This window comes from Gastrolobium bilobum, unplaced genomic scaffold (genome assembly GCF_033153095.1).
Source record: "Gastrolobium bilobum isolate Gb01-03AN ecotype WA unplaced genomic scaffold, APGP_CSIRO_Gbil_v1 utg38010, whole genome shotgun sequence".
NCBI lineage: Eukaryota > Viridiplantae > Streptophyta > Magnoliopsida > Fabales > Fabaceae > Gastrolobium > Gastrolobium bilobum.
The window spans coordinates 171,836-186,145 of NW_026895861.1; the positions used below are offsets into that span (position 1 = coordinate 171,836).

At 35.4% G+C, this 14,310-nt stretch overlaps 1 protein-coding gene across 1 annotated transcript; it reads left to right on the forward strand.

Annotated features, from left to right (window-relative positions):
• The first annotated feature begins 12,491 nt into the window (after window positions 1-12,491).
• On the forward strand, window positions 12,492-14,090 carry LOC133296473 (uncharacterized). The gene has a single exon (XM_061495464.1). The coding sequence runs from the start codon at window positions 12,492-12,494 to the stop codon at window positions 14,088-14,090; it is 1,599 nt and encodes a 532-aa protein (XP_061351448.1).
• The last annotated feature ends 220 nt before the right edge of the window (window positions 14,091-14,310 follow it).

A 14,310-nucleotide genomic window follows, 5' to 3' on the forward strand; every position in this document is an offset into this window, starting at 1 on the left:
AAATGCTCAAGTTACATGCTTTGAATGTGGAAAGCAGGGACACTATAAGAATAATTGCCCTACACTTCAATCTAAGTCTAAAAGTGACAAAATATCAAGTAAAGGCAAGAAGAAAGGAAGGAAAGCATATATAGCTTGGGATGAAGACTCCTTTAGCTCAAGTGAGGAAGAAGCTAATCTATGCTTGATGACAAAAGAAGAGGATGAAGAAAGTGAGGTAAGCTCTAATTGCTCTTCTTATAATCCTTTTTATGATGAGTTGAAAAATGCTTTTAATGAACTCTTTGAAGAAGCTATGTCATATGCTAAGAAACTTAGGGTTATTAAAAAGCACAATGATGAATTGTTAAAACAAGTAACATCACTTAATGAACAACTTGTAGACTTAAAAGATGAAAATGAAACTTTAAAGTTGATTGATGCTAATGCTACTTGTCTTGAATGCTTGTCTAGATTAAATGGTGCATCTTCATTTTCTGCATGTTGTACTACATGTGAAAAGTTTAAGGAAAAGGTTAAAAGATTAAAAGATGATTTAGAAAAATTTACATGTGCTAGGGAAGACTTAGATGCTATACTTGGTAGTCAAAGACATTCACATGTTACTTATGGTTTAGGTTATGTTAAGCCTAACATACATCATTCTCATGCTAAAAAGACATCACATGTGCATCATAGTTATATGACTAGAAGTTCTTTTATTAAATGCAATTATTATGGAAGAAAAAGTCATATAATGCATACCATTGCAAGTATAGGAAAAATGTGAAAGGTTACAAAATAATCTGGGTTGTTAAGGGAACTTTACCTTCATCTCTCTCTCATGATGGATTGTTGCCCAAACCTAACAAAAATGGACCCAAAAACCTTTGGGTACCAAAAGTTTGTTAATTGTGTTGTGATATAGGTACCTTTGTACAATTTGACTTCTAGTACAAATGTCAAGGCAAGGAGAAGTAAAATTGTTTCTTGATGAATTTTTAGGAAAAGTTAAAGTGAGATGGTTTCTTGATGAACAAGACAAGGTTTGTAAACTCATGCTCCTTATGCACTTTAATTGAAAACTTCAAATTGAGGTATGATTTCTTGCAAGCTTTAGATAATTAATGTTTATTTTGCATGCATGACTTTGTGATAGGATTTATTTGTGCACTTGATGATTGTACTTGATTGCATATAACTTTGGTCATCATATAAGTGTAAATGTACATTTTAAACACACTTGAATGCATTCATATGTCTAAATGTGTTTGAAATGTTTTGTATGCAATATAATGTGAATTACTTTAGATTGGATTGAAAATACAATTCTATTGACAGATCTGTCTGGATATATCTGGATACTTCATATAAAATATCCGGATACGCAATATCCGGACACAAGTCACATATTTGGATATTTATCACGAAGAGAGTCTTTAAATTTTCCTTATTTCTTTTTTCCCTCTCATTTTGCCTCAGACTAGAATTTTCATCTGATTCTTATCCATTTTGCAAAACACTCCAAAAATAGAATCCTTGCTTGATTTCCACCCCTTTGATTGTTGCTCTTTACAAGACAAGGCAAGGAGCAGTACAATTGACAACATTTTTCCTAAAAATCGTACACATGGTCGAATGTATGCAAATAATGAGAGCCAAGGAAATTTTCAACAATTCCAATGCTTAAGACTCTTATCTAACCTAATCATTTATGATTCAAACAATCACCAATCCAATCACACCATCCATCAATAATTTGCTTCACAAATCACCAATCTTTCACCTTGAAAATTTGTCTAAGTGTTCTCACCAAAGTCACTTAAATTTTTATTGAATTTCTACCATTTATTTATCTATACAAAGCATAAATTCCAAAGGGACATGGTCATTAAACCTCTCCAACCAACCCAACCAACATAGACATCCATTATGTCTTCAAAATTTTCAAGAATTCTAAAGGTTGTCAAAATGACATTTTGAACACATTTTCACCGATTACTTTTAATCCTTATCATTCTTTCCAACTACAACCAAGTCCAAAAACCACTTGAACATCATTATTCATGCTTAGAACTTCCATGAAAACCTAAATGTTAAATCACCACAAAACAAGATGAAAGTAAGGTTTTCTCACCACAAAAGTCTTCAAAATGGCCTAAGGAATGAATTTCAAGCTTCCAATGGATTAAAACACTTCTCCAAGCTTTAAGTCACCATAAAAACCGCCACCTTCAAGTGAGTTTCCTTTTCACACAATCGCTTTATCAAGGATTTCTTTTAGGGGTTTTGATCACCAAAGGATTCTAAGTATTTTTCATGTTCAAACTTTCTTGATTTGATGACAAAATAAAAAGTTACAAATCCAAGCTCACCACCAATGGAAGTTTCGGCCAAGGGAGGAAGAACACAAGGAAGACAAGCCTAAATAACTTAATTCCAAGACCAATAAATAAAGCTTAGCCACCAAATTTGACTTTTAATTAAAGTTACAAAATATCTAAAATTCAATTTACATAATTATCCTTCTTGAAACTTCTCTTAGATCCAAGACTAGCTATTTTTACATAATTCAATCTTAAGACAATAATCTCATTTGAGTTTTCTAGTAAAATTATATTGCGGTATTTAATCCAATAAAAACGACTATTCATCAATTTTCCTGAAAATTACCTATCCACTTGAAATTTCGTTCTGAATCCAAATCCAACATTATTTTCACCAAATAATGTCTACTTATATCATTTCAAAATTTAGGGTTACCGTATTTGCCAAATTACCATTTTTCCTTTCGAGTGTATTTTCATCGGAATTTCAGAATTTTCACTAAATAAATCCTCTAATCCTCAATTAAACCTTTAATGATGTATTTCAAATATGTGAGATGTTATACTTAGCACCCAATTATTGCCGACGATGGGTCGTACAATAATTTACTAAATTTTTGAAATTATTAAGGTTATAAAATACGGACATAATTTACTAAATTTGCTTAAAAGGCCCAAAATACCTTAAACTGGCAAGAAAACCTAACCTCTTTCTTGGAAACCCTAGCTATTACAACTGTTGCGCCTCCGTATGACGTTCGCTTGACACAAAATTTTACATTCAGGACCACCTTGATGAGACGAAGCCATGACCATCAGAATCGCCCCAAATGGAGCTGGCACGCGCTTCCACGCGCTCTATCTTCCCCGAAGAGTGATGCCCACTCGCAGAGACTTTTGATGGAGAATGAGGGAGCGTCCAACCTCCGTTTTGCGCGATTCAACTGTCATTTGACTCAATTTTTCATTCTGAATCTTTCTACGATCTCTAATTTTTTATCGAAGCTCAGATTCATCACGAACAAGTTCAAAACAGTCGTGAATATCTTTTTTTGCATCTTCTTCGTCTTCTTTCATTACAATTTTGTAATACAACGAAAAAATATACAAAAATTGAAATAAAAAATCAAGGAGGAAACCTAATGTAACACCCTCTCTTGTAGGCCTCCAAGAGAGTTGTTTGCTAAGCGGAATTAGAGTTCTTTAATAGTATTTTAGAGACTGAAAAAGAAAATTCGCTTTTACATTGCCAATTAAAACAAAAGAGGGGATCTGGTTGATTACAAAAATCAGAGTACACAAAATTTCTTAAACTTATTAAAAATATAAATTTCCTGATAGACCTTTCTGTCTTTAAAAATTCGTATAAAATCCAGTTCAACGATTCAAAAATATACTTTGTAATCTGGAAACTAGACATCTGGGGCTTCACGTTCATATAAAATAATAGTGATTTGGAGTTGGTTTGCCCCTCGAAACATAACTCGCAAAATGAGCAATAAAACAGTGAAAATATCACAAACGTCCTGGCTGGTAAAATTCATAATAAATCGAGCTTTCAGAATTTCTTTACAAGGTTTATATATAATGAACTAGACACCTGGGGCTACGCGTGCATATAAATTATAAGAAAATCGGAGGTCCGTAGCCCGAGTACGACAACTTACAAAGTGCTCGCAAAGACTTTTCAAAACTCAGCATTTAGATAACATGACAAAATCCTTTTCGCAAAGGTTTCAACATCTGTTTCCAAAATACTTGCTGGTCATAAAATCGTAATGCAATAATAAAATCATAGTTCACAGTAATACAAGCTTCTCAATTTCATACAGTCATCCATAAAATATCACATCAATAGCAGCATGCCCAAACAGTAGAAGCCAACAGCAAATATCCAAGTCCTCAAAAGCTTTTACGTCCTCCTGCCATTTTGTAAAAATAGCAGCCCCAAAGGGGTGAGAGAAAATCTCAGTAGTGTGGCAACAAAACCATAGTGCAACAATATCAACTAGGCACAAAATCATAAATAGTCACTTCAAACATTTAATCCTTTTCATCATATATCATAACGCGCATATAACGCCCTTTTTCCTTTACGCTCATAGCACCGTCGTGCGCGTAGCATCACAATGGGTATTTCTAATGGCTCCCATAAAGGTGAATCCCACTGTGGAACCTATGCAGACTGAAGCCAAGTGTCCCCTCTCCTGGTACCAGGCATGCCTATATGATGCATGCTCAGTCACATGTCCTCAATACAAATATATATATATTCGAGATGTCATGAAGCAAGTATACATGCCATGTTATGCAATCGCACCCAACAGAAAAATGTATTATGATGTAAAATGCATGCATATATCATATCATCCTTTCATATTCTTACCATTGGCTCATCATCATCATAACATACATAGAACAAATGTGAGCAACACATCACAATTCCATACACTAGCCAATAGTCACATTAGGTAATACCGCCTACACATACCTCGCACGTCACAATTTATTTACCAGGCAGCAGCTAAAATGGTCCAAAGTCTCACCAATTATACGCACCTAACATATATATATAGACTAGAGAAATACAATCAGAAATGTTACTAGCTATTACTATAATTTTACCGACAAGTTTCCCATGCTCAAATACTTCTGCACCCATACGGCCATTAGAGCCCCTTCTCAAAAATATTCTGATTTTTTGTTATTCTTTACCAACGTTTTACAACAAGGTTTCTCAAGTTTCCTAAACAAAACATAATCGGTTTTATCTACATAAAACACTAAGGACAATTTATTCCAAAATCTCTCCTAGTTCATGCATGGTGCGCTTACAATAAAAATTTGGGGTCAAGGCATGCTGTCTTTAACATTTAATTTATAGGATAATAGATGCACTAACTCATAACAATACAGCCCCACATTTTATAGGAGATCATTTCGAAGTTTATTTCTTTTACTATTTTAACTATGACCCAAGGTACTCAATAAGGTAGAAATACTAACGGCTAAAAAATATAAGGCCGCTCCCCATCATGCATCTGGTTCAATTTAGTTTGGCATTAGATTCATGACTTTTATTCATATATTCCACTTCTCTAAGAATTTTGTGCCTCAAATTACAAGAGTGACCAGTTCAGAATTTATTTCCTATTATTATTATAATTTATCAACAAGTTTTCCACGCCTCTAACCCTCATTCTTTAATCGGGCTTCATCACTCTTTTACTAATCAATTTTCTGACTTCATAGCATTTTAACATCTTGTTAATAATAATAAATTCCAAGGTTTCCCAACACATTTTAACCGATTCAGATTTTGACCAGAATTTACAAGTACAAAAATAAATTTAGTTGCATAACATTTTCGTTAAAGCTTATATATATTTAATTCAACGTATCATCTCTTAAGATGCTTGGTGTGCTAAAGGCTCACAACATGTAGTCCTCAAAGGTTCACAGCTTGGGCAGAATTGATGGAGAATTGGTACAACATAGATTTACTGCCTAGGTCCTACAAGCTAACCGAAACAGTGTAGAGAAGGCAAGAACTTGGGAACCCAACTCACCCCTTCTAGAGCGCACAAAGGCGACAGCTGAGCAGAGGGCAGCCCCACATTTTCCTAGGCTCCAAAAGACCGGTTTCAACTGCATGCAAGGTAGAGAAGGCTTCAAGCATCGCTTGGTCCATTGCATGCAAATTGGAAATTTTAATCAGAACCAATCCATGGAAGAAAAAAAGAAACAACGAAACAACACTTCACCTCTTAGAAGGGGGTCACGGCCGAACAAGCAAGATGGACGAGAACATGATTCTGAGTTTGGTTGTCTCACCGTGTGGCTTCACGGATTAGAGGAGAGAAGGAAGAGTGCATGCAAGGAAAGAAGACTTCAATCACCGCTTGGTCATGTTCAATCATAAAAAGGAAAACAAGAACGGAGATAAACATATCACCTCCTCACTTGTGATGTTCAGCCGAATGTGAAAAAGGAACACTAGAGTAGTGAAGATGTTTCCTCTTTGATCCTAAGCGCACGGTTTAGAGGGAAGTTGGGATGGCTGTGTTTTCTGTCTTTTGTTCAAGGGATTGCAAGCTCAGTTTTTTCGTTTTGGTGAGTTCCTTGTAATGCGAAAATGGAAGATGATAATTAAGCTTTCTGTTTCATTGTTGGTTCACGCGTATGTGTAGTGATCAGTTCTTGAGTAATGGAAAATGAATTCTGGTTCAAAAGGAAGGTTTGGCCGAACGTTGAGGGTGAGTCAAGGATTCCATGATTCTGTAGATGGCTCACATGCAAGGAGATGGACGGCTAGAGGCACACATTCAAGGGATTTGGGAGGCCATGTGGTGCGCATGCAAGAGGCTTGGAGGATGGTGGCTGATGTGAATTGCTGAAGAGAAAGCCAAGTCAGAATTTCTACCCATAGGTTGCATAGATGACAAAAGCTGAATGAGTTAGGTAGTGTAGCAAGAAATCAACTTGCTTTCTCTATATCCTATACGCATGCAAGGGAGATACAAAGGTAGACAAGCTTTGACATGTGGTCCTTCCAAGTGTATAGGTAGCGTACATGCATGTAGTAGGAGAGGGTTTTGGTTGGCACATGGAAGACATGCAAGGATGGAGAGAGATTAGCACATATCAGAGTCTCCTTCCCACACCTACACTTAGCGCATGAAAGAGGTGCAAGGGTGGATGGGCTCTTGGGCCAACGTCCCTATTGGTCATAGAGTCCAAAACATTCATCCTACTCAATATCACTTAAGCCCTATAATATTATGTACTCTAATATAGTACCTTAAGGTTTATTATTTGTTACAGTAAATTAATTACATACATTAATAATAATTACTTCCAATAATTCTTATAATAAGTTCACCTTCTATGTTTCAATAAAATTAAGAATACACTCATGACTAAGATGTCTCATATTACATATTTAATTTCCATTGAAATATGAATTGGTTCCATAATTTCATTTAATCTCATCCTAGCTTATACATGAGCATAATTCCAAATTAATTGTCCTACACCTTCCTAATCGTACTCTAAATAGGGTTTAGTTGGAACGGGATGTTACACTCTCCCCACCAAATTTTGAAGTTTGTTACACTCTCAATAACGGTGTTAAAATGGATTTGGATGGAAAAAAATCATTCGGGCTAATTGATAAGTAAAAAAACATAAGGGTGTAAGTCATAAATGAATAAACCACAACGAAGTTTATGAATTTTTTCCAATTAAATATTGTATCTTGTCTTGTACTTGAGAAATCTTACTACCTTGTGTATATTTTAAGGGTTGTATGGGTGGCTTTGGAATTTTAAATGTGCATATGTAAGAAGGTCGGGTAGCCTCACACCATTTTTTGCAAATTTTTTCAGTACATTTGATGCACCCAAGTGGGTACATCCTCTATTTTTTTTCATGCCATTTATAAATTGAATGTAAAAAATAATTTGACTTGTTATTTTTTTTGGTAGGAGGAGACAATATTGCAATAGATTAAATTGTTGATATAAATATATTAAATTGTTTATGCAGAATTTGTAGTCTTTTATTTTTTTGAATATGCAGAATTTTAAACTATTTTAGTTTATTGGTTAAGCAGACTTTTTGAATAATTTTATTCTATATTATACTGTTAGATATACCTTCAATTTATGAATTTTTATGAAATTATGGGCCTGTTTGGAGCACCTGATAAAGAAGATAGGATATGATAACTTATCATATCCTACTTTTATCTCTTGTTTGGTAGGTCAATAGGATATGATTAACTTATCCTATTGTCTCATTTTATCCTATCCAATATATGATTTCTTATTCTATGTGGAGAGTTGGGTTAGGATTCAATAAGATAGGATACCAATATTGGATACCCAATATATCTCCACGCTACCCAATATATCCCCACAGTATCCAATATATTTGTATTTATTGTATTATATTTTGTTTTTCTTTCTCTTTTCTCTTTATACATAATCTTATCAGATTGCCAATCAGGTATTCATCAAACAAACACAGGACATGATATAGGCTTGTCAGCCTCATATCATATCCTACCCTTATCAGCCCCATATCATATCCTACTCTTATCCTATCTTGTCCACCAAATGAGCCCTATTAGTGTTGTTGATCGTATATTTTGTTTGGATAAAATTTTGTTGTTTATTTTTTTTTAACAGGCTAACTGGCTAAATCAAACTTTTATTTTTTTGTAAATAAGACAGATCACATACCGATAATTATATTCATGACAGGTTACAAGATAGGTCAGTATATGACATATTTAAACTCAGACTTAATCTTTAAAGACCAAAGCCCAATCCGGCCCGACTCATCCCATTAATCACCCTACTCTCGTGTTATTAATATTATGACGGTGACTAGATTGCATAATTAGTTTTATATATTGTAGCTGAGACTGTATAATATTGTTAACGCGGGGTGTTGCACTAGTTAAAATAAAAAATATAATTAATTTTTAATTAACTCCTTATTATTTTTAGTTACAAAAATTAAAAAGGAAGACCTTTACGAGGGAAGTTTTGAAATATAGTAAAACGATATTCAAATTAATAATCTTATTATCGGTATAAATACGAATATCCAAAAATTAAAATCACTTTAAAAAATAACAACTTTAATGATTCACCAAAAAAATAAATACCTTAAGAGTTTTTATAATCAAATAAAAATAATTTCACACTACTGCCCGGCCCATAGTTATTTGCTGTTAGTTCCTATTTTAAAAAATATATAATTTTTTAAAAGGTAAATTGAAAATAGTAATAGAACAATCTTGAAATTAGCAAATTTCATTCATTGGAGAAGATTTTTTGTGAGACGGGACTATGGTGGTCCCTCCCAAAAATAGAAAAAAGAGGGACGGAGGGAGAAAAAATTAAAAAGAAAAGGGAAGAAATGGAATTTTTTTTTCAATTTATAAAAAAAGGACCACTAAATAAATGTTGGGCCTGGAACATATTAAACTTTTTCTATTAATTGAGGTATTAAATACATAATGTCAGACAATATTTATAGACAGAACTATTAAATCATTTGAATTGACATGTTTGCTAAATGATTTAAATTTAGATTTATTCAATTCAAATTTTAAAATAATTTATGATTTATTATTGGGAAAAGTATTGCTTGAGTATCGTTTTACGGAGATAAAGTTATTTTTAGTGAGCTCAAAATAACGTCATTTTAGATTATAAGATTAAAAAATTATAATGATAAAAACTAATATAACTCTGCCATATATTATAATTACAAAAATATTTTGATTTACACCGTAAAACGATATCATTTTGAATTCATTGGAGATAATTTATTTTTATTGATCCGGAAAAATCCTTTACTCTTTATTATTATTAGTGTATAATCTATATTACAAAAGTTTTAAATTCACAACTGAAATTAATACCGTTTAACTTTGTCCCACCATACATATTATTTCGTTTGTTTTTTTCTTTTCAAAAAGATTAATTTCTGTGAATTGTCGATAAAAAAATTACATTATCATTTATCAGTAATTTAATGAGTTTATTAATATATAGGTTTTTAAATTTATTAAATTATATCACAACCTCCAAAACCTGTTGGATAGTAATGCATTTGCACCTATTCACCTCCACCGTCAAACAGCGCTCCACCACGTTACGAATGGGAGTGTCGATTCTAAAATCCTATTCACCTTCAATCTTATTCTCCTTCCCCTTTCCTTCATCTTCTCACTCTCATCATCGTGTTGTCTTCAACCCTCCCAAAGCAACAAGTACTCTTTTTCTCCGAACCCCACCATATTTCTGTTCTTTTTTTATGCCCCTTCTTCCAGAATATTTTATTTCTTTGTAATGTAATGAATAATTTTAAAATAATAAACAAATAAAAAAGCTAATTTTTAGCTTCACATAGCACAGTGAGTAGTACTGAATTTTTCAATCTAGTTCGGCGGAATAGAGAGAAAGAATGTGGGAGAATGTGAGGAGAAAGAAAAGGAAAAAAAAATTATTTTATTCTGCAAATATCTACCGTTAGATGAGGCAAAGGTAGAAAAAAATAAGAGTAGTCAGAATAAACTTTTAATTTTTTTTTGGTAAAAAGAATATTCTTGTTGTAAATGGCAATACCTAAAAATTTAAATCATATTAAAAAATAACGGCTTTAATATGTTTAAAAAAATACTATAAGATTTTTATTATAATCAAATAAAAATAAATTCATATTAATGCACCACAATTATTTACAATAATTTCCTATTTCTAAATATGTAAAAAATTTAAAAGGAAAATTTAAATTAGTAATAGAACAATCTTGAAATTAGCTATTAATTTCATTAATTAAGGTATTAATTACATCATGTGAAAGAATGTTTATAGACGTATCTAATAAATCATTTGAATTGAAATGTTTGCTAAGTGATTTAAATTTAGATTTGTTATTAATGTATAATCTATAAGTTTAAAATAATTTAAGAAAATAATTTAATAATTCTGAATACTAACAATTAAAATAAAAAAATGTAATTAATTTTAATAAACTCCTTTTCCAAGTATGTAAAGTTAACAAATATGGTCAACATATATAAAATATTAATAAGAGTAATTATATATATTCATAACAAATCTTCCAAAATATAATTATAATTAGAAAATATTAAATATTTATTATTTTTGGTTTTTAAAATGTTAAATTTTTATAAATTTTCATTTTATTAATACTTTCTACTTTAAATTAATAAGATGTGAAGAATGATTATGAAGAAGATACAAATACCCCCGTTTATGTGGGCAAACACCTGTTTATGTTTTTCCACATATAAAACACATAAGCCATGGATTGATCATTGTTATGGATCCGTATAATGGGCCCATTAAGTAGCAAGCCCAACAAGGAGCAATCCAAGATATGGATTGATGCTAATAAATGATAGATATCCATCAAGAATACTAATCCTAATGCGACAGCATAGCTATCAGGCCTGCACCCTCACCGTAGGAACCAAAGGCCCATCCACACTACTTACAGGTAACCTCTATAAATACAAAGGTAAACCCTAAAGGTACGTACACTCTCTCTCTTACTGTTATGCTGTCACTGTGCGCACACACCCCATTGGCTAATGCCGTTATAGTATTCTGTGCACAGTGATCTGCTTGACTCAAGGGTATCTCATACATAGATACCTTGAAGAGGGCACCAGATCCAAGATTAACATACTAGCCTATTGGGCTAGACATCTCTATCTCAAGGACAGAACATTGGCGTCGTCTGTGGGGACTTTCTTCTTTGAATTTGAAGTTCCCACCAAATCTGAGAAGGAATGGCAATTCAGATGAGGAGCAGTAGCCAGCAGCCACCCCCAAACCGGAATCAATCATTGGATCCAGTCATGGAAGAGGTAAACTAGCCTACGAACCAGATTGGAAATAACGTGGATTACGACCACGTCCAGGTCGAAGACGATGTCTCAGATACCGCTTCCACTCCAGCGCGTCGAGATAGGGAGGCTGGGGCGAACGTAGCTCCAACAAGAACCAACCCTTCCCAGCATCCTGGAGATCTGGCTGCGCGTATCGCTCAATCGGCTGATCCAGATACTCGGTTGGCCAACAACGCGTTCGCTGCAATCATGGAACGAATAACGGAGATGGAGAACCGTAATAACTTGCAACGACAGCAGGATTTCAGGGCTATACGGGAGGAGAATAACAGAGGAATGCGAGATCTGAGCAGCGTTTAACGCACTTTACTGAACCAAGAGCAACTGAAGCTGACGGCCAACTTGTTAACGGCCGTGACGGAGCTCGGAACATGGTTCTCGCAAACCGAGTTCCCAATACAGAAGATCATAACAGGCCCAATCTTGTGAACGCTGCAAACACTAATCGTCAGGCTGTTAATGGCCAAAATACTCAAAACCATCAGGCACAAGTCGATGGTCAGGAGGACCGAGTTAGAATCCTTCCTACACAAAACACTCAAGATATCCGAGGTCGGGTAGAACCCGGTGGGTATAGGAGGAAGTACAGCAGGGGGCAGTACAACAATAGCCCCTTTACTGGTGAAATACTAAACGTTGTCTTCCCGGAGGATTTTGACTCGGAACGTCTGCCAAAGGACGATGGGAGCCAGGATCTGTAGGTCCATATAGATGCTTTCGACACGGATATGTACATCCGAGGAATTGACGAACCTCTCATATCCCGAATATTTGCCATAACACTGACTGGAGCAGCGCAGACATGGTTTTCAACCCTTCCTGCTAATTCCATCGGGTCGTTTGAAGAATTCGGACAGAAGTTCCTCTTGAACTTTGCAACTAGCAAAAAGCATCCGAAGTCCGAGTTCGCTCTCGGAAAGATACGACAGCAACCCGGAGAAACCCTCCAGAAATATCTTAATCGGTTCAAGGATGCTGCATTACAGGTCCCAGGGCTGCAAGAGAATGTCCATGTTCACCTCATTGTGGCGGGTTTGGATGGTGCATCCAGACTAGCCAAGTCGGTCTATAAAGACCCAGTGAGGACGTTGGAGGAATTCAGAACTCGTTCGAAAAAATATCTCAAACTAGAGCAAATGGAAATTGCAAATGCGCAATCTGATGAGGGCAAAAGGGGCAGCCCGAGAAGGAGGAGCCCGGCCCCAAAGGGAAAGGAACAAATCGACAATAAGAAGAAAGATCAACGCCCACGAATCCCGGACATGAGGGACCGCGTTGGGAGGTATGACAAGTATACCCCTTTGAATGCATCGCGTTCTCAAACTTGGAGAGAAGTAGCCATGAAGGAGATGAAAAAGGTGGAGGGACCCCGACCCATATTTGACAGAGGAGGCTTAGATGAGTTCAAATACTGTGCCTTTCATGATGGGCCAGGTCACACAACTGATCAGTGCTGGGATCTCCGGGACGTGATGGAGAAGTTTGTAAGAGATGGTAGATTACGACAATACGTGATTAAAACCCAAGGGTCCAAAAGCAACAAAAGAAAGCCAGGAAATATAAGGAGAAGTAAAAGCCCAGTTCCTAGAAAGAAGAACAAAGATGAGCGAGATCGCAAAGATGATCCCAATTTTGATGAGTTCCCAGAAGCGGAATTCGATTATAATGTAATCAGTGGAGCCCTTGGAGGAGGTGGAGACACCATAAGCGCAAGAAGGAAATACTCGAAGGAGGTCTTTTCGATTCGAGACCGTCCTAGATTCAAAGAGGATTCGAGCAAGCCGGATCCCCCTCTACTATATTTTACAAAGAAGGACATGCATGGCGTGTTGCCTGGACATGTTGACGAACTCGTTATAGCCGGAACTTTGGTAAACTGTCGGGTTAAGAAGATTTTTGTTGATGCAGGGAGTTGTGCCGACATCATACTTTGGGATGCTTTTAAAAAGATGAACCTGGATGAAGAGGACCTCAAACCTTGCAAAACGACGCTGGTATCCTTTAATGGAGAGCATACACCTCCCAAAGGCTATATAGATCTCAAGTTGACCCTGGGAACCAAAGACGCGTTCAAGTCGGAACGGGTAAGGTTTATAGTGGCTGATTTTTCATCAGAGTATAATATAATTCTGGGCAGCCCAACTATAAACCAGTGGGACATGCTGGTTTCTACGAAACACCAAAAAATAAAGATGCTAAGCAGTAAAGGCGAAATAATTACTGTTTGCGGAGATCAAAAAGAGTCCAGGGGATGCTATTTTGACACTGTCAAAGATAGTGAGGATGGACATACAAGTCCACCCCGAATTCATGCAGGGGACAAATAGGGAAAGAATGCAATCCAGCACCGCTCCAGGAAACCCGTCAATGTGGTCGAACTTGACATGAGAGAAGAAGTAGTGCCGAGACCATAACCCGATGGGGAATTAACCTGGCACTCGGGAAAGATCCTGGTCAGTTTACCCGCATTGGTAAGACCATAGACCCCCAGATTAAGCAAATTTTGGCTGACTTTCTTAAAAGCAACACAGATGTATTTGCATGGAA

What these genes read in the sequence shown, in the direction of transcription:
- LOC133296473 (XM_061495464.1), top strand. Translation starts at nt 12,492, where the DNA reads ATGTACATCCGAGGAATTGACGAACCTCTCATATCCCGAATATTTGCC.